The sequence below is a fragment of the Pocillopora verrucosa genome, chromosome 8, assembly GCF_036669915.1.
Source record: "Pocillopora verrucosa isolate sample1 chromosome 8, ASM3666991v2, whole genome shotgun sequence".
NCBI classification, from domain to species: domain Eukaryota; kingdom Metazoa; phylum Cnidaria; class Anthozoa; order Scleractinia; family Pocilloporidae; genus Pocillopora; species Pocillopora verrucosa.
The window spans coordinates 8499201-8525762 of record NC_089319.1 but is presented as its reverse complement, the minus strand read 5'-3'; the positions used below and the strand labels follow the sequence as shown (position 1 = coordinate 8525762).

The window sequence follows — 26562 nt, the reverse complement described above, 5'->3', positions numbered from 1 at the left end:
AATTATTTCATGCTTTGGTTTTCCATGAATGAAAAGTATTGGTCCGGAAAATACGTATGTTTTATTGCATAACAAAAAACGATAGAATATTCGTCACCCAGATTTCTCTGCAACGGTAATGATAAGAGAAAAACGGCTAAATCTTCTTTTAGAGAAGCTTACCAGCAACAACGTCAACTGATCTGTTTGAAGGACCACAGTAAATAACTTGCGGTGGTGCTCTCGGTTCGTCTGGGGTATAAGGATCAGTGGCATCGTGAGAACCGAGACATCCTTGCTTGTTTTGTTTCGCGAACCAGAAAGCGATGTGGACGCCCGTCACTGTTTTACCTGTACCTAAAAAAGGATAAAAATAAAGGAAAAAACTGTTCAAACAAAAAATGCCTTTCTTATTTGTTATACAAGATAATTTGGTTTTATCATCTGAGTTTATAGTGTTAATTGGGTACCCTAAAAAATGTTTCGAGCTTGAAAAAGACTTATCTGGTTATAGAAAGTTGTGATCATAAATGTTCACATAGGGCCTAAATGTATAATTTTTACATAGGAATTGGATGTATTCAGTTGAAAAGTGTCCTTATCCTATTTTATGGTGTTAATAAAAAAAGAAAAGAAAAATAAATACCTGGAGGTCCCTGGATAAGGGTAAATGGCTCAACAATTGCCTCTTTAACAGCTGCTTCTTGAAATGCATTCAGTGGGTGAAATTCGCTCTTGGGGTGTTCTGTCACAATTGAGAAGTCAGGTGGAAGCGGAGACTCAAACCTCCCTAATAAGGGTTTCAAACACAGAGAACCTCTTTAGAGCCTGTTATGTAAGCTCGTACTTATTTCTGGTCGATTTAAACTATGAAAAGATTTGAAACTCGGTTAAATTTGTGGGCTAAAATCTTCCCTTGATTTTTTTAAAGCAATATTCTTGTCGCTATTCATGAGCGTTTTATCTACTTATTTTTAGTCATTTATTGACCTCATTTTTCAATTTGTCGCCTACCCTGAGTGTGTCTGAGTTATTTATAATTTTTATTTTCCTCCTTCCCCCCAGCTACCTTCGCGTGCGAGAGCCTACCTAGTACTCCACTTAGAGATCAGAGATCAGTACGACCACCTACTGAACCGTTTAAGGTTGCTAAGGTTGCTGAGGTTGCATTTTCCACACAATAAATTCGTCTTTCTCCTTCATTTCGGTAATGCGTATTGTTAAATCAGCGATAGAATTAATAATCCTGGTAAACCAACTCTAACATCTCTAAATGCTGACCATTAATTCGCTCCTTCCCCAAACATATGTCTTGAGCCAGTTTGGACGCATTTCTTAGCTCTTCGAGAGCTGCAAACATCCGTCTGAAAACCAAGAAAATAATCAACGATGAATTCCAGCCAAACATTTATGCTGGGTAAGTCCTACTTTTCTATCCTTTACTGCAATTCTAAATAAGCTATTTTGAATTAGCAATTGCATTCATCGATGGACCTTTAATTTCCTGTCTTGTTTGCAAATTTGAAATGAATTTTACATGTGTCCTATTTTGCCTTAGTTACAAGCGTGGTTGGATAAATCTCAGCCATCTCAACCTTACAAGGGGCTTAGTCATTCACTCTTCCTTTGATTAAATGACACATTCGAATCAAAGGTACATGTAATGCGCGCTTGATCACTTCATGGAAAGCGCGCAATATAAGAGTTCAATTATTATTAATATTGTTATTAAAAGTAATTTATGAATCTCTTTTGAATCAGCAATATTAGCCAAGACAATGGTAAGAAGGTTTCCAAATTCCAAAGAAGAATAAATAAACTGTTTTTACACTAACAATTTTCAATAAGTCGAAGTACGGCCGTCCACTTAGTTCTGAGAAAATCAGGCTGACATCAAGAACCATCAGCATATTAATATTTCGAAGTATGTAGTGTGTGGAGCTAAGCAGTCATCAAAGAATTTCAAAGATGTCTGAGATCACTTAGATTAAACTGTATCTGATTTAATTACCTGTGAGGAAGTGATCTGTGGATAACGGTTAGTGTACTCGGATGGTTGCTGTCTAACAGTTCTCGGGGAAAATCTGATGCTGATTGATGTAAATCCATTTCAACTGTCCTTGTGGGCCCATCGGAAATCAAAACACGTCTGATAACGCAGTGTCCCACCCAGATACCTGATAAGGCTACTCGTGAGTTGCCTCTCAAGGATCGCGTAGTGTCTGCAGTCGTCCACCTGGGTTGTTCTTCAAAAGCGGAATTTATCTTTAATTCCTAGAGAGATAGAGAGAGAGTTAAAAGCTTGTTATAAACATACGCTCCATTCAAAAAGCTAAAGTGATATCCCATAAATATACATAACTACCTTTGTGCTGATACCGAGAAAAATTGTTTATACAAATTCCACTTATTGAGCTCGTATTCCGAGTTGTAGCAATTTGGCTGACAAGGACCCAATAGAGATGCTTGTCAAATAAAGGCAAGAGCGAAAAATTTGCTAAATAAAATTATGCATCGCAAGAAAAGAAATGGAGCCATTTTTACTTTCCATACTTTTCATAGCCTCTTCTACAGACACTACAATCAGGCACTAAAATCTTGTATAAAAGTAATAGAAAATGTTATATTGCACAATGAGCTTGGAAACCGCCGAACGCGGTTGTCTGTTCACCTGCTTTGGATTTCTGCGCTTAGGAGTCTTTTACAACTGCAATTGCCAGTTATATACCGTGCCTCAGACCAAAGGTTTTTTAATCCTTTTAAGATTTCTATCCATTCAACAAAACTGAATGTGTCGTAATACATTAAATGGTTTTGACTTTTTTTTGTGTGTATGTCATTTGACGGGTTTGTTTAAATAAGTAATTTTATCTCAAAAATCAAAATGCCTTTTTTAATTCCCTTTTTTTATTCTTCAACCTAATGGACCTAGCGGTGATTGTCCTTTGAATACTGTATGAATTCATGAAACGCAAAGCGAATTACCCGCATCCCATTGTCTTTTTCTTACTCTAGATCTACCTTTGGAAAGATAAGTTTCGAACACAATGAGGCAAATGGCACCAAAGGAGTACTTTTTTAAGCAGCTTAGTTTGCATTGAATCAGTTTTTAAAGAGCGGATACCTAGCTGCCAAGTCCCGTGGCAGATTTTTCCTTTATCGTATCTAGATATTGATTTTTATCAGTCATTTTGAAGAAAAAAGTGATATGTTTGTAGTTACCTGATATTTGTTCCTGTCATTGAAAATAGAATGTGTTTCCTTTATGTAAGTGTCTTCACAGACGCGGATGCAAACAAAGTCCCCTGGATAGAACTCGATTTGACGAGTTGCGCAGAAGTCGTTTTTGAGGCTGAAAGACCCTTGTGGAATTTCACTGACCTCTTCCCTCCAAATGACATCCAAATCGTGAATGGTGAACTCGTTAGCTTCGTCTACAGCTACTCTGGCGGCTTCCATGGCAAGAACTGGTTCCCACACGGCGATATACTTATCTAAACTCGAGTAGTGTCTCTGCGATGCTCTGTATCTTTTTGTGGTGGCAAAACACATAATTGGATATGTGCGATGTTCAATGCAAATATGGACGTAGGGATTAATCTTGAAAAGCTGAACCTTGGGGTCTAACATTCCATTTGTCATGTGCGCACTCAGCTGAACCTGCACTACGTCGAACCTCCTCAGAGAAACTTGCTTTTCGTAAAAGTGTTCCATCTTTGGATCAAATTTTTCCGTTTTGGGCAGGTTATGTTGGTGTCCCAGAGCTCTTTGGTGCTTTGCTTTGATTTCTTCAATCATCATTTTAGCTGTTAAGTAATCATTTCCTCGAGCTGCCTCCAAGAGTTTCTGCCAATTTTTCACGGGTAAGTGTAGGACTCCCCTTGTTCCACTATTACCACTAGATAAAAGACGAAGTACTTTCTTCCTTTCATCATCGAGGTTTTCAATATTTCCAGTCTCGCTCTCTTTCTGAGCAATGTATAGCCTTAACTTCCAGGTAAGGACTATTTCTGAACCATCCCGCTCGATAGAGAATTCGAATGGGTTAAGACTGCTAAACTTAACTTCAGTCTCTTTTTTCGGTAAATGGTTGTACTCTTGGTCTGTTATTTCGAACCGCATTCTCTTATCCTCGATCAAAGCGATAATTGCTGTTACTTCTTGGCTTGTTTCCTTCAGCTTCGCAGCCAAATGAACTTTACGGCATGCTCTGTCAAACTTTCTGCTGTTAACCTGAGCAAACGAGGAACGTCGACACACCTTGGCAATGTGATCCTGTGAAGGCCTTTCTGCACCGTGCTCTCCGGGGATTAAATTCAAGACGAGCCTGTGTACTTGAATGTCGATATACCTTCGAATGGGTGACGTGAAATGCGTATACCGGTGCTTGCTCAGAGAGAAATGGATAATGTTTTCCTCCGGTTGATCTCTCTCACAAACGTATTGAGCCTTCTGCTGAATACGTTGAAACTGTGACTTTACAACAGCCAACTGTGTATAATTTCTTTCGTCGCAAATCAGTTTCTTTAGTTGCGCTCCGTCTCCAGATTCTGCAGCGCTACAGAGGTCTGACCAAACTGACTCTGTCACTTTAAACTCTGCGACGTCTCTTGTCTGAACATCTTTCGACATCTGTTCTAGCGCTTGATCCGCATAAATGCCACGGAGAAACAGTGAATACTTGATAAACTGTCCGTTCTGCTTAACCCATTCTTTCAATTTGTGATCTTTGGGTGGCAGTTGAATGCGTAAAGGTGCCACTTGTGGATCTCGAGAAGAAAGAAATTCTCCTATCTTTTCGTTGACCAAGATCATCATCTCCTCCACTAACTCGTGGGCTTCAAAATCCTCTGTTTCATTGCTGTTTGACCAATGATCAAAGCTTGCTTCTCGAAGTCTCAGCTTTCTTCTACTTTGGGCAAGGACATTCAGGGTTCGAATATCACTTTCAACTTTTTGCGGTATCTTAGGGAGTTCGCTTTGTTGACCATCAATGATTTTTTGGGCGTCGGAGTAAGTGAGCTGACAAGAGGATCTTACGACTGTGCGTTCTATCTGTGGCTCACCCACCACTTCTCCCTCGCCTGACATGTCAACAAACACTGATAAACATAACCTATCTTTACCAGGAAGAAGGCTGCAATGATTCTCACTGAGCTCACGCGGTAACATCGGAACACTTTGGTAGTCATGCCCAGGGTAGTAGGATACGCAGCGAAAGAATGCCTCTTTGTCCAAATGGCTCCCAGCTTCCACAAAATAACTTACGTCTGCTATGTGAATTCCAACCCGGTACAGAGAATCTGAGGAGGAGTCCAAGGAAAGTGCATCGTCGAGATCCTTGGAATTTTCAGGATCGATAGTAAACGCACCATCAATTACTTTATTTGAACGCCTCTTCCTTTCCTGATCTGGAATTGACCAAGAAGAAGGAAACCTGCTTTGCACTTCTCCTTTACAAGTTCCGTCGAATGACTTTCTAATTCCATGCTCTGCAAACAAAATCTCCATGCTAGCCGCCACAGTGTGCTGTTGTGGTAGTTTTCGAATTAGGATGCCTAAAGGGCTGGTGCAATCTTGTCTCCATTGTAGATACTGTACGAGAAACAGATATTTTCCACTAAGGAATTCTTTGGGATCCATCTCGTCGACTTGGACTTTCTTCTCGTTACCCTCGCGCATTTCCTTGTAGAGGGGCACACCTCTCACACCTTCTGTTGATAGTATTACGATTCTTGGGATGGACTTATTGATTGGATGCATAAGGTCAGGATTCTCGTAATCAACCTTACAGACAAACTGACGTTCGTGAGGGCTGATTATGTGATGAAGCACACCTATGAAGGAAAAAAACAGGGGAATAAGTAGTGTCATTTGCATAACCTCAATAAATGTCTTCCAAAGTTAAATGTTTGTTTTGTAATGGCTACTGGTGCTGGTGCCATTTGCCAATTATAGCCCTGTAACCTATGATTCAAATTGCAAACTAGCAATTTTTGATGCCCTGCAGTGAGCCGGACCACTCGGTGAAATAACGCCAAAGAAATAAATGAACTTACCCTCAATTTTCCCTCGGCGGCAGGGAAGTTCATCATCAGATTGATTATCTTCAACTCTCACAACAACATAATCCATGTCGAACACCCTCTTTACTCGTCCCTTGATTTTGATGTCGGGGGTTTTCGTGTCCGATACCACAGCATAGGCATTGTGAACAGCCTCGGAATCGAGGCGAAGTGTAGTTGCAAGATAAGTGAGAGGTTGTCCACCAACTAAGTTCAAAAGAACCTCTGTGTCGAGGAAATCATCTTGCTTAACGGGTTTTGTGAGCCTTTTCAATCGTTCAGACTCCTTTTGGCGAAATCCAGGATTTACAAGTCGAGCCTTTTGCCTACCTTTGGCGTCGATATAGATTTGGTAGTCTTCAGAAGAAAGGCTTGCAAAACTTGAATTCACTTGACTGCTACGTTTGGCAGGATGATACCTCACTTGCGATCTCTTTGGGCGTAGAGTTGCGGCATCTTGCAAGGTAGGAAATTCTTCATTCTGTAAGGACTTTTTTAATTCTCTCTCTTCAGTTTCTTTACACTTTTGTACAAGTGCCTGTATTATCCTGTCAAAGTACCTTGAAAACACTGTTTCGTCTTCAAAACTCTCTCGACGAAATTCTTCGAAGACGGCCAAAGTGCTCTGGTCGATGCTACCCTCATCGCTCTCGAGCTCCGACGTTCTTTTAACTTCAGGATTCAACATAAGTTTGTCTTGCTTTGGAAAGGGATCACCCTGCACACCGTCCTCGAAGGATGGATTTGTTACTTGGTGTCTCTCTTCTCCTTCATCAGACGTGACCTCTTCCGGCGTAAACACTTTCTGCGTGTTACATCTTTCAGTCCCTGGCACGGTCATTGCATTTTCGAGTACGTCTAAAGTACTCTGGTCGGTGCTACCTTCATCGCTCTCGAGCTCCGACGTTCTTTTAACTTCAGGATTCAACATAAGTTTGTCTTGTTTTGGAAAGGAATCACCTTGCACACCGTCCTTGAAGGATGGATTTGTTATTTGCTGTCTCTCTTCTTCATTAGACGTGACCTCTCCCAGCGTAAACAATTTTCGTGTGTGACATCTTTCAATCCCTGACACGGTCATCCCATTTTCCAGGCTGTTTTCTGTCGCACTTTTATCTTGCAACTCTTCAGGGTACTTCTCACTCTCTGCTGGAGGAGATTTCTCTTCCATGTTGGTACTTGGAACAAAATCTGCTGCCTCAGGATTTAAAGGAATATTGGGGAAAGGGGCATCTACAACTTTCCTTATTTCTCTATATGTTGTTCCAAACAGAGACCCAAGTTGGTCACATCGTCTGATGTAATCTCTCCAGTTTCCTCTACACTCACCCACACTGCAAAGGGAAATAGGATCTCCTACGATGGCTACTAAGGACATCGCTCTGGTTACAGCCGTGTTCAAGAGTTTAGGGTCAGAGAAGAATTCCCAGTAAAGTTGCTGACTATTATCTTCAGGTGTGTCGAACTTTGGGAAGGTGAGGGATGTGCGGACAGTGCTGATGAACAAGGCACGAAATTCCTTTCCTGATGAGATAAGCGAGTTAAATGAATCAAGCATGAGACAGGCTTCACGTGGTTTCTCGAGCAGAGGAGCCGAAATTGTTCGTAATTAGGAAATTTAGTAATTTTTTTTCTTCTTCGTACAATTTGTTTCTGCCCTTCAAAAAAGTGGATATAATGCTATTATGAACTACATGTAGCTCATAGATATTTTGGATTAAGTTATGATTAAAAATGCAAGTTTGATTACACAGATATCTCTAGGTGCTGGAATTATAACATTAAGTCTTTGACGATAAGAATTTGAATGATGTGGAGCTCCCTAAGTGACTTATTCATATTTTCAAGTCCTCAGTTATATTTAAAAAAGTATATATTTCAGCTGGACTAAGAAACATTTTGATGCAATTGAATCCGTATTAGCCGATTTCATTCCGTTAGATATTCACTATCACTCGCATGTGCTCCATATTGTAAGGTAAACATTTTAATTTTCGCGACAAGAAGTTGACCAGATTTACCACAAGTACAGTAGGCAGTCAATATCATTTATATCTCAGTCCAGATACAGCGAGACCATGACCTTTCAAACTTCTTCTTACGTCTTGTATATGACAATCGTTTTATTACGTTTAAACCTTAAGGGCTTACCTTGGACATTGTAAATACTTTCCACTGTTACATTTCCCAGTTCCTTGCTCTCCTTCCTGAGAAAAGTTCGGATTGCTCGCACCTACACAATATTCGTCTTACATTTATTTATGAAAAAGCATATTTTACTGAAAATATCTATCGAATTATGGAATAAAATTCATTTCTATCCACTAAAGTAGAGATTGCTATAGACTTATTTTTTCCTGCATACATGATGATAGTTCTCGTAGTTAACTGGTGCAGAGATAACAAAACTGCACAAATGCCAAGTTAATGGTTCCATGTAGAATGTCTCAATAACTGGATGCCTCTTTTCTGGAAAATAAGTTCAATAAATTCAGCTTTCCTGGAAAAGACCGCGGCAGAGAGAAGGTGTGAAAAAATAAAGAGAAGAAAAAGAGAGAAGAAAATAAAACAAAAAAAAAAACAATGTAAACGAACAGCGTCAGGTTTAGCTCTCCTCACTTCATAACGGGCACTGAAAGTTCATTCATCCAAGAGAAAACCAAGGCTGTCAGTTGTGTTTGCAATCAAAGAGTATTTGGTACTACGCTATTCCTTCTTTAGAATGGTAGGCTACCCTCAGGAAGGGCGTTACGCAAAAAAAACAACAAACAAGCAAAACTAAACCAAATACCTGACTGTTGTATGCAGATATCACACCAATCCGAGAAAGATCTTTGACTTTCCACTCCACTGGCCAATCATTTGCGAGCTCCTTGACCCTCTTTACAACCTCCTTAACTTCCGTTTCATTGATGTACGATTTTTCTCTGGCCTCTTCCATGCCGTAGACAGAGTAGAATAACAATGGTTGAAACCTTGGGTGTGAAGGTTGCTCGCTGCTGGCTATCAGGCCTTCACCGTAAAAGTTATATGAAGAAAATTGCAGTATTTCCGGATGGCACCGATAATTCTCAGTCAGAAACATTATCTCGCTGTTTCGTCCTGTTTTATCGCAGTACAAAAAATCAAACAATCTCTCTGGTAACGACTTTTGCAGACCCCATTCTCGAGCATAAGGTGAGTACACTTCTGGACTCATCTGGAAGACAATAACCAAAGTATAAAAGCGAGATGAAAACAGTACGGAGAAGGAAGCGAATGGAAATCGTTGTTATTCAGAATGAGCGCGAAGAGGTAAATTGACAGATAGAGAAGCCTTGACTGTGCTCTGTTCTATTATAAAGCACGCAGGAAGCGGCTAGAGCACGAAAGAAGTGTAAGGAGAAACATGAGACGCAGGTCTCGCTAGACGACTTCTCTATTTGTTTCATAATAAAGAATCCATTAAATTCTCTCAGCATTACTTTCAATTTTCAAAACAAACTTTATTTCCAAAGCGAACAACAGTGTCGTCAGCATGCTCTATACTCTCATAATAACGCTACAATAAGCCAATCAGAATCCCTGTTAGAATGGTTCAAATAATCTGATTGGCTGTACAAGACTAAAGCTGTCTAAAGTGTCAAACGATCAAAGTTCAAAAACCATCAAAGTTCACGTTCTGCGATAGTTTACAAACTAAAATAGTTCGACAGGTCGAATTTAACACTTTTGTCTGAAGTTTTTAAGTCTCTAAAACAGAATCTTGAAGTGAAATGTGCAGTGAAATTCAGCCGAAATATGGCTCATAAAAACACGCCAGTTTTTCACATGGCAAGGTAGAAAACAAACTGTTCAAGGCGAGTGTTTTTTGAATGAACGACAGCCGAATTCACCGGAACATTAAGATCGCTCGGGATGACAGTTCCGCAAAACGCGACTGCAGTGACTGATGTGACTTTCCACTCAATGCATCGGAAAGGATATCAGAGCAAGCTCTTATTTTTTCACTCGAAGGGCGGCCGATGTAGTTTCTGAGGCTTGCTTTATTGTGATAACCGGAGATCGCCATGATGAGCGAGCCGCGATAGACTTCGATTAGTATGAATTTTAACAGTTATGCCAGTTTGGTTATATTTTTCATAATTTCTGTTTTGTTTTTGAACACTGAACTTTATACACTTTACGAGTGTTAGCTGTATTTGATTTTTATTACCGTACGTAAGCTTGCAATCTAACTGAGCGTGAAAATCTTTAAAACTCGGAATGTCTATTTTGTTTTTCCTTCGAGGATTTTCGCATCTGCTCACGTTTTACTAACGTAAATCACGGCGCCTGGTATGTTTACAAACGTTTGTTTGGTTCTTCTGTTGCTACTTGCCGGCTCGCTTGTTCCGAAATTTCACTTTCAATTATCGGAAAAAAGCTAAAAAGAAGTCCCGGAAAAGGTCGAACATAGTACAATTTGGCAGATGGCGTGTCAGCTATAGTTCAGCTCTATGCTCTATACTCTCATAGAGCACGCTTTTTCAGCCAATGAAAGCGCGCTTTATATCCGAACTTTATTATAACAATGATTGTTGTATAATTGTTGTCCTCAGAAATATGAGCTTTTTGAGGACAAAACTTTTTTTCCGAGGAAAACAAATTCATTTTGATTATTTAGAAAACAAACCTCTACATTCTACTGGAAGATATATATTCTCTCAAAAATAAATGAAAAATCTCAGGATTGGAGCTTCTGGTTAAAGTATGGCTTTGAATTCTTGAGTTAATTGCAGTATACTGATAATCGCCCCTTATATTTCAAATGCTAAGCTTTTTCGTCACTGTAATACCTTCACATCTTGCTTGATATTTTCTTACTGACAAACATGAACTAACAATTATAATTTCGCCTCTCAACTTCATATTTCAATATATTTTTACTTCACATTTGTGTCAGTCACGATGTCTCTGTTAACAACGTTTCACCTGCATATGATCTCCGGTAAAAACCACTTTTGTGTTTGGTCCAGCCAGCGCGAGTGGTATGAGCGCCTCGGGTTCTATAGCTTGGGCAGCCTCGTCAATCAAAATGTGTGTAAAGAAGCCATGGTTTAAATGTAGCTCAAGCAGATTCCTTGATACAGCTAATGTGGTGATCACCACACGGTGCTTCATTACTTGCTCTCTAGTGGGAAGCACGTAGGCGCCGTTTTCGATGAGGCCATAGTTTTTAGCAATTTCGGAATCAACGCTCAGTCTGAAATTTTGCGAGGGAGACAATTGACTGTCAGTAATGCCAAAAAAAGCTCATAAGCTTCAAAATAAAAATCAAATAACCGTAACTTTAATTTAGGATACTGTTCCATATTGAACCTCTTTAATGGCCAAAATTAAGTCGAGGTCCGCTGCTTGCGTCTAGACTGCGGACGGTCGCTTATCCCGTAGCGCGAGTCAAAACACAAACAAAATGTAGCGATATATTACGCGTAGTTCGCTTACGTAGGTAATGAAACATTTAAGAAAAAACATATCATGGCTCACAGTAGTGAACTTGTGGTAAAGACCTCTAACAAAAGTCACATAAATATTGATTGAAAATGATCCATCAGCTGGAAACACTCACGCCCTAAGGTATAAAATGATTAGGAAAAGGATTGCTTTATTTATTACCTTCTCTCTGTGTGATAAATCCTCAAAGGCCTGCTCGCTTTAAGTCCTTTTTGTTTTGTTAAGTAATCATGTAACAGTTCAACGTGTATATCAGCTGCACTGTTTGTATGTGTACACAGGAGGATGTGGTTGCTTTGACTTCTTACCAATTGACGGATTGCTTGATTTAAGGTGAATGTCTTTCCAGTTCCGAATGGTCCGAAGACTACCAGTGGCGACGATGTGTTTTGAGGCGATAAAAGGCGATTTATTACCTCTTTTTGGCTGTCGTTGATTTTGGAGTCCAAAGAAAGCCAGTTTTTAGGGCAGATATCCTTCAAGTCGAGATGAAATCATTAAAATAAACATATGGGAGTTATTTCCAACTTTGGCATGTTCTATATAAAGATTCACGCTATTGTTAATATCTCTCTGTTCGTAAAAAATGGTTTTCAACAGAACCTGAAGTGCAGAAACGATTCTCAATGCGATGGCGGGCGACAACCACTCTTGGAATAGAGGGGTAATTTTCTAAAGAAACTGTAGTGCTGCGTCGGTGGGAGAGTATAGCAGGTAATTTAGTGTTAACAACTGGCTCGAAAACGTAAATTAGCCACCGTAAAGAGTAAAGAAGCTGAAGTTTTCGATGATCGCTCTGACGAAGGGCTAACGCTCGAAACGTCAGCTTTTTTACTCTTTACGGTGGCTAATTTGCGTTTTCAACCCAGTTGTTAACACTAAATTACCTGCTACACTCTTGGAATACACTAGTCCTTCAGCAAGTTCCCATTTCTAAAACTCGAGAATCTTTGACTTGATAATGCCATACAATGTATCTCGCTAAACTCACTTTAATGATGTAAAAGATTATTCAAGTGGAAAAAAGAAGAGCAAAGATATTTCCCCAAATGATTTCCCAAATTCATGCATCAACGCCATAGGCTATTTCCGGATTACCGTTCGCCTCAATTTAAAAGAGAGTCCTGCTGCTCATCCTTTCACATGATTACAATTTTTTATTCGCATGCAAATTAAACTAATTTTCAAAGGAATAGTTGAGTACCAAGCCTCGTTTTGAAAAAGAGGCAAAAGGTAATTCGGAAATGGCCTATTTATAAACAATGGTATTTGCATTTCAAATGTTCAAGTCAATAATAGTATACCAACCTCTCGACTGACTTCCGCTGTATTCTTGCCTGGAAACAACAAATTGAGATGGACGGGACCCAGTTTATCGATTGTGTCGTGCCATTCGCAGAGAGGTTTCCGATTGAGCTGTAATTGCGCATCAACTGATACGCACGCATCGTTTTTTACAAAAAGTTCTGCACAAAATGTAGGAGACAAGTGAAGGATTATGCACCCTAATTGGAACTCGACATTTTCTACCTTAACTTGGTACACTTTCTTTGAATCGCCCCTGGCCGGCTTAAGCAAGGAATATTGTACATTTCTGGTAAGAAGCCTTCTTGCAGCGCCTTCCAGACAATGGAGTCCACGCTCCTGGAAACTCAAAATGCCAAACAATTCGCCCTTTGGAGCATATGCAAATCCAGATCTTCCGTCAGAAACACTACTTTTGCATTGCAGAAGCACATCGTCAAGGCAATACCTGTGAAAAAAAAAGACGACCGTTTCCTGTTTTGATTTCGTTTAAAAAGGGATATCTTGTTTACCAAACGAATTTCGATATATACGATTTTTTCAATTTAACTGATGGTAAAAAATTGAAATCACACGATTTCGAAAGTAAAGAGAATGAATGAGCTCTTGGCTCATTAAAGTTATTGGAATTGTGTATTTCTCGTTGTATTCCTGCTAATCACCTTGGACATGATCGGATTGCAAAGATAACAAGTAACTTTGAGATAGTTGTGAGAAAAGAATTAATTGGTATCGTCGATTTACTGACGACCCAGCTAAACTCAGATGATGCTTTGTCACTTAAAATTAGAGAGACGACGTTTTAGACATATTTTAAGTATTTTCGAGTGATGGTATTATCTGAAAAACTGAGATATTTCCTTAACACCCCTATTCTTCACTCAGTTCTTCGGTGCAAACGACAAAGCGGGGCTGACAAAGGAAAGTACGTAACAAAGGAAAACATATAACATAAGAAATACATAGTTCATCTCGTCCTCACACCTTGAAATAGCCTTTTTCCTGAAAAGCTCTTCAGTAAACAACAACTGATGCATCACTCGTTTGTAGTTTTCCATGCTAAGCTTTCTTTCGACTATTTGTAACGAAATGACGTTCTCAATTCTCTCCGGCAGTCGGTACTTATCCAGCAACAGCACATCGTGATGGCCTGTGTCAGTGATCTCTGGCCAAGGTACGATATCTATTGACCCCTCTTTCCACACAATGGGATCCAGCTGAAGTTGCTGTCTTATCTCTGAGACACCCCTCAGTGCATCATTGTTTGCTATGTCCACGTTTAATCCTTGTAATAGGTACGGTTTTTTCCCAAAGTCAAACCTGAGGCACTGTGTAAACGTCTGATTGAGCTTTGTTGTATTGAAAGAGACAGTAATGACTACTTCCATTCGGCCCTTTCTGTCATCAGAATGCCACGGGAGAGTGTAATACCGGGGCTGTTTAGATAATTCTTGGAAAATCAATTTGTTGTTTAAGAAACCTTTAACGCCAGTAAGCCGATAGCAGTCGTGGTAGCGATGAAGGAGGTCAATTTGGCGCAACTTTCCAACTTGACTTATCTGATAACGGTTAAAACAAATATTCAAAGCTTTCATTACTTGAAATAAACCAATGATTACAATAATGATACAAACAAACAAAGCCACAACGGGTTTTGGCGTTATTTTTTGCATACATTTCTTTCATTTATTTTTCATCTTCGAAAGGAGAGGAATAGAGCTTATTTTTTATTGGTTTTTTTACCTCAAATGTGACTGTAAATATCCATTCATATCTGCAGTTATCCCTGTGATCATCGTCACGTGGTATAATCTTTACCACAGGGGATTTGTTACAAGAGACTGTGACACCAGGGAGACTGTACACCATCTACCGGAGAGAGGAAATGAGTAATTATGAAGTTTATCAAGACCAATTTGTCATCAAAAACATCAGAACCCAAAAAGGCTAAGTTCGATAGGTTTAAAGGCGAGCCAAGAGAGATTTTTATGGTACATGATATTCAGGGTTATTGGTTTACTTGACCATACAGTATGTTCTCCAACCATATTCTAACTTTTTTTTTTTTTGGGGGGGGGGGGTGGGAACATTCTCATGTCATCTTCAGTTCCCAATGATGATGTCACTAATGATCTTTTTAAATACATTGAATAATTTCGAAGTTTTATTACGCTATGCAGATTCGTAAATCTCTCGAATAAAATACCACAGAAGCACAGTATTATGAAATATGCCAGAAAAACCAATGAAAATAACAGAGGCAACGGCAATGGCGTTTGGAAATGACAATGTCAATGACAGTGTTAATAATGGCACCTCGCTTCTTGGTATGGCTTCCTCCCTGTCTGTTTTGTCCAATGTTTGTTCCTCGTCGCTTTCATTTTCTTGTTCCTCGTTCTTGTATTCCATCCATGATTTCAGTTCTTCCTCTCCGTGAGCGTAGGTGCAAAATCTTCCATATCTACACCGTTGACCAGAATTCCACCTTAATAGAATTAAAAAAAAAAATTGACAAAGTGAGAAATTTATCTTAGTCGATACGAGACTCTCCAAGATTGTTGCTGTCACTAATTTTGATTTCTAGACCCAAGGATCACGAAGGAGACCTTAAATGAAATTACGTTGTTCCTGAAGTAGGGGAACTGACGACGGACTTTACAAGATCCTAACCAATTGTGTGATGATTGCTTCAACTTGCATTAAGCTACAGAGAGAGACAAGAATCAAGAGAGTGAGGAAACCTTTGATCTACGTCGGTTAATAGAGTGTTAAGGTGCAACAAGAGGAGTGTGTTAGTGAGATTACATATCAAACCTTGTTTTTTATTCCGGTTTAACATTAGGGACTGCAAGCAAAATCAGTTGGTCTTCGATAATTCATAAACAAGGCGTGGTGAAGATATTTTCTTCATCTCACAGACAGCACATCTCTGTAATAAATATGTCATAGGCCGTGTATTTCGTAATTAATTCACTCGAAAGTAAATGAAGGCGTCGCCGAAAAATAAAAGGAGCGCTTGAAAAATTTGCTTCATCATGTTTAACTTTTAATTGTATGCTGTCTTTAATGAAGTGCATTCGATTTACCATTTACCATTTACACAATTGAAATTCTCCGTAGTAAACTCCTGTTGGAGGAGGTCTTGGGTGGTTAGGAATGATGGACGATTCTTCAAGTCGTTCCCGAGGGTTAGCGAGGTTTGCGCGATAATCTTTGCTTTGTATTTTTTGATCCATAGAAGTCTTTCGAAAGGAGACCTGGTCTGTAAAAAATTTAAAAAACGTGGAGTCGATTATATTTAATCAAATTATTTGTAAATATCGTATGGGGAGAATATTGCTCAAGACATTTTATTGAACATACGGTATTGTTCAACATGAACCGTTAACTTACCTGATTTTCTTTCCATAGTCCAGAACTCTAGCTCCTTCTGGCCATGGGCAAAGGTACAAGGATCGTTTCGACACTTAAGGCCCTCGATAAAGTACCAACATGGTCGGAAAGGAGTTTTCGCGCTCACCTCCTTTGGGTAAGGTCTCATAACCTGCCATTCTTTTTTGGAACTTCTCCAAACTCCATACAAATGTTTTGAGGAATCCTTTGAACACCTGAGACAAGGTTTCGGAAGCTGGAAGGCTTGCCCTCGTCTATTATCTTGCATAAAATGTGCACAAATTCTAGATACACCCTCTGGAAGTATCTTTGTCGACTGCTGAACTGATCCATTCTTACATAATGTGTCGGAAGCAATGGTTTGAGCCCCTTTTTCTCTATTAACTGCCGTGGCTGTTAGAGACTCTTTTTGTGATGCCTCTCCGAAATTTAAGGTGCGATGGATTTGCAAAGAAGAAATTTCCTCAAGACGTTCCCATTGAGATTTTGAGGGTTTCGTTTCAACAGATGTTTCTGAATTAGCTCTGGTGGGAAGGGTACATATTGTTGCTGCAGCAAAACCTTGATTTGAGCAGTCTTTTCTGAATGTCTGCCTAGCTTTCGCCGCTATCCGTTGGCTTTCATTTACCTGCCATTCCTCTTTTTTCTTTTGTCCTTGGTAAATGCCTAAGTTCTTGTGTTTGCAGTCCCTGATGGCTTCTGCAGCTGAGCTCGTTCTCTGGCCTTTTGAGGATTCTTGATGTTTATCGATGGCCTTTTGTCTTTTTTTACGACCTTCATGACCTTCATCACCTTCAGCTGTTCATAGATAAGTTATGACATTGTAATTATGGCCAATTTATGTCTCGTTTCTCTAGTTTATCTTAGTTTATCTTTATCTCGTAGGTAAATTTATAAGCGTGAACAAAAAGTAACAAATTTAAGTGACGGCGTTTATATGTCGACCACGCCATTTATAACTCTTGACCTCGGCCATGTAAACTATTCTTTCAACTAATTCAATAGAACAAGGCTACATTATCGCACTTTCTCCAGATGGTAACGATAGCCAAATAGAAATTTTTCGACCAATATTTATGATTGGATGTTATAAACGCAAGGGGCAATGGAAGAATCTGTCTCTTTTCAACATTTACCATTGGTAACCTTGGTCTTTCCAGATCCTTCGCTGGCTTTACGCTGTTTTGGTCTTGCACCTGATGCAATGGCGGCTGAGAAGATGGAAAAGATAATTATGTATGGCTAAATAACACTTTCTTCTTACCATAATAACGTTTTAAATTAAAGCCGTTAAAGACGTACTGTTGTCAGACATAACGACAAAAATAACTCAGGCGAGTAACAATTTCACTAGCCTTGTGAAAACTCAAGTAAAAAGATCATGGCACTAAGCGTGACTGTTTGAACACTAACATAATTCCAAAAACCTTTTCCCTTGAACCTGTGATTGCTTTTATCAGATATGTTGTCAAGAATATACCAAGTATGGACTTTCGACAGCTTAATTTAATGAATATTTTATGTCAGTAATACACAGCAATAGGAAGGTAAAAAAAAAAACATCTGCAAAGAATCCTCATGCGCATTATTGCCATAGGTTTCCGGTATAAACCAAACAGACCAAAAGTGTGAAGCTGAAAGTTAGACGTACCTTGGAGGTGAGGCTGTTTATCACTACTCATTCTTTTAAAACTTGACGCCTCCATGGCTTGTGTATGATAAAAAAGGAAAAGTTTCAAAATTTCAATTCACGGTAAAAAAGAATGGATAACATTGCAATCATGGGCCCTATTCAAGTAGCAGAGGATTCGGAAACGTAATTGGAACTGGCTATGGTTTTATATCCTCAAAGTTAACTCAGACTCTTATCTGGCTCATGCTCGTGTCAATTATTTGACATCTTCTTTCATTCTCTTTCAAAACATGACCAGTTGTGAAAGAAATGCTTAAATAAAATTCCAACTCTGACAGGATTCGAAATCGTGCTCCCAAAATACCTATGAGCGCTTTAGCTAACAAATATTTTTCTGCATCCCCATGAAAACCGGATCCTGTTATACCCTGAAAGATGACCCAAAAGGTGAATAGAAACGCTATAATTGAGCTGTGGAGTGGCGTTCCCGGAAGCCACCACACTACTCTCCGAAAATGGATTTATATTTTAGTAAATGAATAGGTAAATAAATAAATCGAGTAGGCAGCCTTGCGAGAACAGCTCAGGGAAACGAACAATAATACTTAATTATCATCGTACTAAACAGATATGAAAAACTACAGCTGTTTTAAATGATATCCACCTGATTTGACATCGTAGGAAGGAAGTGATTTTTCTCCATCGAATGAATTCTTTTTCTGTTGTGAGAAATGAATAGAAGAGCAAAATACAAATTACGATGAATTTCCCTCTATGACAACAAACTTTGCTAAAACCAGGTTTTCTAAGCGTTGACCTGGATTCGGAATAGTAATAAAAACGGATAAGAGCTAACAACTAAAACGAGGTCAAGTTGAAAGACTGTGGAAGAGGACAAGTCTAACAAAACGGTAGTCAACATAACACTCGTACCAAATCCATACTGTAACAGTAAACACTGTTATTATAATGGATGTTTCCCTTATTAGCTATGATAAATATAAGGATATCTATGTAGGAAAGACTAACCCCGTCTTGCTTCTGTTCTTCACTTTCCATATTTATTTCTATTTTTTGCTTGATTTCAATACCAATTTCTTCAATCTCCTAAAGAAATATTCAATAAATCAGTCAGTTACTTAATCGGTCGGTCAGTCTAACAGTCTGTCAGTAAGACATAAGTAAGTTAACGACTGTCATTGGGATAGTTTTCTAATACGAAAATCGAAAATCAAAGCTTCATGAGAAAACGTAGCTTTACACGTTCCATCATTAAAGTAAAAATGAAATAGCGATAGTGAAAAAAGCAGCTACTTACTTTAATTCGGCGATGTTCCTCACACATTTTTTGTTTTCTGTTCATAACCTAAGTACATTAAAGGGCATTATCTATTACAAACGTTATCCTCCATGATCCAGGAACCGTAGGCTGTGGTTTGGCTCTTAGTTATTAGGATAATCCAATCACTGAGAAGTTATATTGCTTCTCTTTGATCAAACAATGAAACTTTATAGTCAACAACTATCACTATGGGCATGCTGACCTAGTGAAATCACCTGAAGCCAAAAGTTTTCATATTTTTAATTTATAACTTTTTCTAGTACTTCTGGTCTATCAAAACGACACGTACCGATTTCTTATCTGGGACAACTGTAACAGGTGGTGTAGCATCAGATACCTGAAAAGAAAATAAAAGAGTTAACGGGGAGGTGAACGTTGCAATCGATCGGTCATTTAAGAAATTAAAATCCCCTGGAACGTGATTGGCAGATTAACTGACTGTCACACCATCTATCAAATGTCCAATTGACTACGTACTGTTTGTCACACTGAATCCCTTGGCTTGTGGCCTTGTTATCTGATCGGCAGATGTATGTACTCATTCACTCATTCGCTAAATTAATCCATAAGATTTTGACTTAAATGGATGTGATAGAATGAACAATCCAGACTAAGCCAGAATTTTTGTTTTTTAATGATGATTGACTGGTCGAGTGGAAAACGACCTTTTGAGGTACTTATATAACTAAGGGATGGAAAAACTGACCAACCAAGTAACTCACAAAGTAACTGGAAAAACCGACCAACCAAGTAATTCACAAAATAACAGACACACACACAAGCTGACCGACTGACTGACTGACTGACTGGCTGACTGGCTGACTGGCTGACTTCTAAAATACTCGGCTATCGGACCTTACATTCTGTAAGCTACAGGTATAGAACCTAAGTCAAGAGAAAATAATGTCTTGACCTACATGTAAATGTAATACTCACTGGTGTTGACTTTCTTTTCTTTGTACTCTTTTGATCTTTATTCTGTGTTGGGATAATGGCATCAATGCTGTCCATGAGGTTTCTTGCCTCGTGATCATCAGGGTGATGTTGCAATACTGCCAGAAGACAGGTCTCGGTTATAATTGAGACGTATTGCTGAGGGCCTTTTTGATAATTTACATAACAGAGAACACGTAGTGAATCAACCGATACGATACTTACCTTTCTGGCAGTTCTCCTTTGCTTTGAAGTTCTCACCCTATTGGATAACAAAGGGAATAGATTAAACTTAACAAGAATGTTAATGATAATTATCATAGATAGCTTTATGTTCTGCGTTATAATCATCATTTGAAATATTTTTCTAGGGGAAAGGTGGGGGAGGGGAGTGGCTTGGGAGGGGGAGGGGGTTGCGAGCCACGGAAGTTGGTATATAAGTTGATATGTAAGCTGGTATATGAGTTGATTTATTGGTTGATATATAGGTAAACCTATAAGTTTCTATTTAAGTATTATTGATAAGATTACTCATTAAGAACCTCGAATTTTTGGTCCGATAGCATGCATATGAAACTAAAAAAATCCACCAAATTTCAATGCACGGTTTCACAATTTCCCTTTTTCTTTGTCTCGCAACTTTGCTGCTTCTTACTCCCTAAAAATAAAAGCACCAAATGAGCCTAAAGAGTTGAAAATGAACAGCTGTGACTGGACAAATACGTGATCGCTAACTATGGAAAAATGGAAGTGCCACAAAAAATTAATACGTGATAAAAAAATCCATCATAAGCTAGAGAGGACATTCAGAGACAGCATCATCGAACCTCACCAATTTAAATTGACATCTGGCTAGATAAAAATGAACCTCGCGATTGAACACACAGAAGAGACGAACAACTTCAATGAAATATTCAACAGCTTCCCCAAAAGAGCCTTTTTCGAAAAAATCAATTCCAGAGGACATAAGATCATTCTTTAAGTCCTGTGCCAGCTTGAAGCTCTGCGAAACAAAAAGCAAATAAGTAATTTAAAAGACGCTTATGATTTAATATCTTACTAATGACTAATTGGAATCAAGATTAACAACAGGAACAGGGAAAACGATATTAATTCACTCAATATAATTGAATCAAATCAAATTATTCTAATTCTTTGATTACAATTATGATTAAAATTATTTGCTAAATATAAGAATAGTAGTGATAGTTAATTGTGAAACTAGAGAGTTTAGTTGACCAAAGGTTTTTTTGTCAGTTACTGTGATAGCTCTAGGTGTAGCTCAGCTGAGATTGACAGAGAGTTCTGGGTTTCTATGAGATGATAATTGTCTACTGCCGTGTAGACGATACCCTCGAGAAAAATATTTGGAATAGTTTTGAATATGAAGGTGGTCCTCGGTAGTGAAAATAAGGCCTGAAAAAAAAATTAGGCCTGTACGGGACTTGAACTCCTGACCCCTGCGATACTCGTGCAGCGCTCTATCAACTGAGCTAACAAGCCAACTGGGAGCTGGTCAATATGTTGGTTCCAAATAAACCCATGAAGTGATGAATAAACGGCTAAGAATATATATGAAAGTCATATATATTTAAACTGCGGATGGAGACGTGAATATGAAGGTGATCCTCGCCGGCCTTACTTTCACTACTGCTCAAGTAGTGTACATTATTGCGAGGATCACCTTCATATTCACGTCTTTATCCGCAGTTCAAACATATGACTTTCATATATATTCTTAACTGTTATATTTTTGTCAAAAGTTCTCCATATATATGTAAAGCATGAGGAAGTTGGGTTGCTACCAGGGCTGTGTATCAATCGACTTAACAAGTCAGTAGTTCTCTTCCGGTAAGCGTAGATGAACCCCAATTTAAGTTATTAAGAAGAGTCGTTTATTCTTGCAAGGGAACGCTAAATATGCACAGTTACTTGGGTAGCTATTGAAGCAACTGCAAAGTTTTTTTTTTATATTATTGTGAAGTTCCCATTCATGTTAAACAAACCTGGCCGAGACTTCTTTTCAACATTTCTCTTAGCCTTCGAACATGAGCCTTTACTTCCTAAAATATAAAACGACAAGGAGACTAGTTAGTCGGATTATGCTAGAGATCAATTTGGTTCTCAGCCATCATCGGCTGAGCGTCTTAACTCTCAGAACGTCTTCAAGCACGAATTATTTTGTCGAGTAAAGTCGAGTAAATAGTTCAACTCTTCTATTGCGCCTAGTGGAGTAACACATACACAAACACAGAGATCTAGCTTAGGGCTATTCTTACAAACTCTATTTCTTGTTCAGGTTAGTGGAGCAAGAATATCTATCCCGGAGAGATACAAAATTTTACCCGATACTGGAACTAGAAAGCTTTCAAAACGATAAAAGAGTTCTTAGTGATTTTTTGATTTGTGATTGCATTCATTACATTATCCATTTATTTATTCGCTTTTTTTTTCAAAAGCGAAAAACACCTTTGGTGTAGATGTTGCCCTATAAATTATCAATTGCTTCATGCCAAAGAACACAAGATGCTATGCGGTCACTTGCAATCGGCTTTATACATCATAGCAGGAAACTCGTGAGTTTCACAAAGGAAATTTGCAGAGCTAGAATTCCTCTTCAGCCTTTTCCACTTTCCTTTTCGATGACAAGTTTTCCCCCCTACATCAGTCTCCTTGTTCAAGAGGAACTTAGCAAGGTAAAACTTGTCAAACCTTTTCAAATATTATATGGCACAGATGCAGCTTGATATAAAGGTTTGCAAAGAGCTATGCTTGTATAAAAAAATATTGCAATTACCTCGAAATGAGTCGCTTTTAGGGACACGGCAAGTAGAAAAGCAGCTTCTATGTCACCTTTTTCCTCAAGGGTGCTTAACATGAGCAGAGTGGCACCACAAATTCCCCCTTGAAAACCTTTCTCTTTGCTCAGATTTAGAGCTGATATTGAACAGAAGTACATAAAATAACTCAAAATGGAATCTCAATTCATCATAGTTCTCAAAGTTCGAGGAAGTTTACAGTAATCGATTCGAAAGTCCTGCAGCTTGTAACTTACACTTTACAGGCTTTATCTTAAAAATGAAGTGGACAGGTTGGAAGCTGTTCGAAGGCCGACTAGCGCTAACCCAGGATTAAATTTTAACTGGGTTTCTTTACACTTTTGTTCGAAAGCCTTTTTGGATCATATTCTCTACTCTAAATGGAGCATCTGATCATCAAATTGTCGACAAAAAAATTTCACTTAATTTTCTTTTGAAGCTTTCAGATCTGAAATCATATTTCACACTAATCCTGGGTCATCTAAACCAAGTTTTGAACAACTAGCGCAGGTGAACAAGTAAATGTATGTACTGTTTCGGCTTTGAAGGGAAACGTGATGATTATCATAAAATGTATTGCAGACCACAACTAAGTGTGCAAACAAGTTAAAATGTGTGCACTTACCTGCCTTGCTTTCTTCAAAAGATAAATCAGGCCTACCCTACATGATCGAAGAAGAAAGATACCACCTTCACTGTTTAACTTGCTGTCTCCTTCATCTTAAGGGTTTTGAAGGGGAGAGATTATTTCATATATCAATAATAATTATAATAATAATAATGGCAATGATAGTAACAATGACAACGATTGTGATCATGATAATAATAATAATTGACTGAAACCAAATAGCGGAGGGAAGTTCTTACCCAAAAACGGAAAAAAAGTGCCTTCTCCATCAAGGCCATTACTCTAAGCTGGATATCTTTTAAGCAGTTTTGATCCATATTCACCAAGTATGTGCTTGTATCCTGTAGGGAATCAATGAAACTTTTCGCTTTCAAAACTTTTAGGATTTTCTCGCGAAGTGAAAAATTTAGAAAAGGCAGTGAAAAAATAAAATATTGGGAGCTATAGTTTGAAAGTTGCTGTAAAACCGAAGGTCTTTATATGAAAGCTACTCCAGCAACGTTTTGACGAGGAACATTATCAAGCTAAGTGGCCGAATACGATCCTATTTGTAAAGTCTGATTCATACTTTAACCGCTCATTATTACTATTCATTTTTAAATCCGTTATTGGCTCTAGAGGGATTTACGAAGGACTAGAAATATTCCTAGAGCCTAGGTCACAACAATGAGTACAAGTTTTGTAGCTTTTGAAAAATATGATTGGGACTTCACCATTCCAAATTCTACTAAAAACATGTGGTTACTTTACTATCTAAACTAGCGATTTAGTAGGACGGAGGTAATACACGTCAGTGACAGCAAGCAAAATATCTTTTTGTGTGTTTTAATCAGTAATTAAAAAATGTTTTTCCCCTTAATTTTTAGTGGACTGGGTAAGCGATTTCCCCCGAAGCTGTGCAAGAGTGTTCTGACCTGGGCAGACCTTTCTACGTCAAAGCAAGAGAAATTAAACCGGCTTGAATATCTTCACCTTTACCTTAAAGTTACTTGGATATACAAATTAAGTTCATTCAGTTTCAACATTTAAGTTACAGCTCCTCGTATTTGAAATTATCCATTGAGTGAATTTGATCATGATTTCCAGACATTTTATAGAACTACAGGAATCCATCGAAGGCCGATAATTAATATAGGCAAGAGCATGGATATGTGGAAGGACAGAGAATCTAATACAGTAACCCATATTTTTGATTGCCATTATTTAGCAAAAAAGAAAATCGCTTTCGCAAGGCGTGTGCAAGATGAAGACTGATCAAGTGAAATAAAACTCACAATTTCCGCCTGAACTGGTACCACATCTCTCGGTTGCTGCAGTGAGTCAGCGCTTCTAGTAATGCATATTATAATAGTTAGATTTATACCCAGAGTGTTAATTAAGCAATGGCAGAGACTGTGGTGAATATAGTCTAATCACTAGACTAATTTCTAACGTCTCATTCCACTCAAAGGTTTGCTCCTTAATTCGACCTTTCCTGATTGCATATTTATACCTTAAAAATAATATAGGTCAACAGTAACATACCAGGTTGATCAAGCGTAGCAACATCTCGGTGAAGCCAAAACATACCAGAGAGAATTTGTCTGTGCAAGTCTTTATTTAAATATCAACAATTCATTGATCAAACAAAATTAATAACAAATGAATAGCAATACTTCACCTCTCTCTCCCTTTATTTTTGCGTCTTTTACCACGAGGCATGTCGAAATGTCAATCTCAGTTATCTGGACTATTCTTTTGAACGCTGCGGTAAAGGAAGAAAAACTGCATGAGTTTTTGTTAAATCTGCGAGAATGAGGTAGCCAAGAATTTTTAAAATAATAGAGTCATCTCGACAGCTACCATTTTTTTTTTTTTTTATTTATTTATTTTTTTTTTTTTACACTGAACAGAAGCGATAATCTGACGGCGAGTTTGAACGCTGTTGACGGTCTGCCGCTTAGCGCTAGCGTAAAACTATGATTCAAGGGAGCGGATTATGACGGCACCTACAACTTTAATGTTGTTTCACGGCATCGAGACAAACACAAGAATCTGAACAACTCACCCGTGGTAAAAAGGCATACCACTTTTATAAATTTGAAAATTTACATTCTAGGCGAGTAAGAAGCCTACGGGGTTGATGTGGCTACAAGAAAAGGCAAGCCCCAACTAGTTTGAGTCACATTTAAATTCCAGAGAAGTGACTACTTAAATGAAAACATTGTAGTGAAATAAAATAGCAAAATGGCGTAATTTCTTTGTGCTCTAAGATAACTTTGGTCTAGCTGTGTTTTTACCTTTTCATCCGGAACTGATCTTGTCTTACTTTCTATAATCAGTGAGAATCGCTCCGTGGTGCACTTTTCGCTTTTCGCTTTCTCTACGCCATTGCCACAAAGTAAACATCTCTTGACGAGGAAGTGGTATTTATTTGACGGGTGAATATTATCGAGTCGGCTTTCAAATAACGAAGTTGGATGACTAATTTTCTTCCAGACAAAAACATATTCCTGTAGTATCTTCTAGTCACTTCGTTTGTTTATCTAAGGGACGAATCGTCAGCGATAATTTCACAACAGACAAGCCGCAATGTCTCATTTGCATTCAGACCTTGACTTGAATATCGTTACTTAATTGAGTAGACAATCATTCTACTTACCTGTAATTCATCGATCGCACTTCACTGCGTGAACAACTATCTTTGCTTGGTGCTTCGGAGTAGAGACGACAACGTTTCGGCGGACTGAGATTTACGTAACTCAACAAACTTCAACTCCGTCACGATAAAATAGAATCACCAAGAATTACGTCACAGAATGTTGGTTCTCGGGAAAAACAAAATATTGCTTTTCTGAGAAAGCTTACCAACCACGTGCTTTTAACTTGTTTTCTTTATTTGCTGGCTGAGTTACGAATACACTCACTAACCGTGTATCTCATTAAGGAAACGCGGGTCTGAGATATAACAACCCAAGTGCCCATACGAATTATCATATTTTTGATACTGT

At 38.5% G+C, this 26562-nt stretch overlaps 1 protein-coding gene across 3 annotated transcripts in view; it reads right to left on the bottom strand.

Annotated features, from left to right (window-relative positions):
* Window positions 1–26562, bottom strand: part of LOC131793213 (3'-5' exoribonuclease HELZ2-like) — a 30923-nt gene extending 4361 nt beyond the window's left edge. The window contains exons 1-33 of one of the 3 annotated variants that reach the window (XM_066170821.1): window positions 26214–26562; window positions 25852–26097; window positions 25233–25316; window positions 24847–24901; window positions 23812–23913; window positions 23570–23606; window positions 22923–23062; window positions 22132–22188; window positions 20958–21128; window positions 20351–20387; window positions 20129–20244; window positions 19482–19529; window positions 19169–19216; window positions 18880–18957; window positions 18515–18569; window positions 17869–17925; window positions 17354–17428; window positions 16218–17015; window positions 15918–16086; window positions 15141–15309; window positions 14568–14693; window positions 13809–14383; window positions 12828–13272; window positions 11682–11995; window positions 10998–11268; window positions 8836–9243; window positions 8196–8277; window positions 6039–7568; window positions 3202–5816; window positions 1991–2253; window positions 1261–1343; window positions 626–769; window positions 163–336 (exon numbers count right to left, since the gene is read on the bottom strand). In XM_066170821.1, the coding sequence (XP_066026918.1) occupies window positions 163–336; window positions 626–769; window positions 1261–1343; window positions 1991–2253; window positions 3202–5816; window positions 6039–7568; window positions 8196–8277; window positions 8836–9243; window positions 10998–11268; window positions 11682–11995; window positions 12828–13272; window positions 13809–14383; window positions 14568–14693; window positions 15141–15309; window positions 15918–16086; window positions 16218–17015; window positions 17354–17428; window positions 17869–17925; window positions 18515–18569; window positions 18880–18957; window positions 19169–19216; window positions 19482–19529; window positions 20129–20244; window positions 20351–20387; window positions 20958–21128; window positions 22132–22188; window positions 22923–23062; window positions 23570–23606; window positions 23812–23913; window positions 24847–24901; window positions 25233–25273 (9283 nt within the window). In that variant the 5' untranslated portion in view covers window positions 25274–25316; window positions 25852–26097; window positions 26214–26562. Of the gene's footprint in view, window positions 1–162; window positions 337–625; window positions 770–1260; window positions 1344–1990; window positions 2254–3201; window positions 5817–6038; window positions 7569–8195; window positions 8278–8835; window positions 9244–10997; window positions 11269–11681; window positions 11996–12827; window positions 13273–13808; window positions 14384–14567; window positions 14694–15140; window positions 15310–15917; window positions 16087–16217; window positions 17016–17353; window positions 17429–17868; window positions 17926–18514; window positions 18570–18879; window positions 18958–19168; window positions 19217–19481; window positions 19530–20128; window positions 20245–20350; window positions 20388–20957; window positions 21129–22131; window positions 22189–22922; window positions 23063–23569; window positions 23665–23811; window positions 23914–24846; window positions 24902–25232; window positions 25317–25851; window positions 26098–26213 lie in introns of those variants that run through there. The other 2 variants (XM_066170820.1, XM_066170822.1) reach the window with 2 other exon arrangements.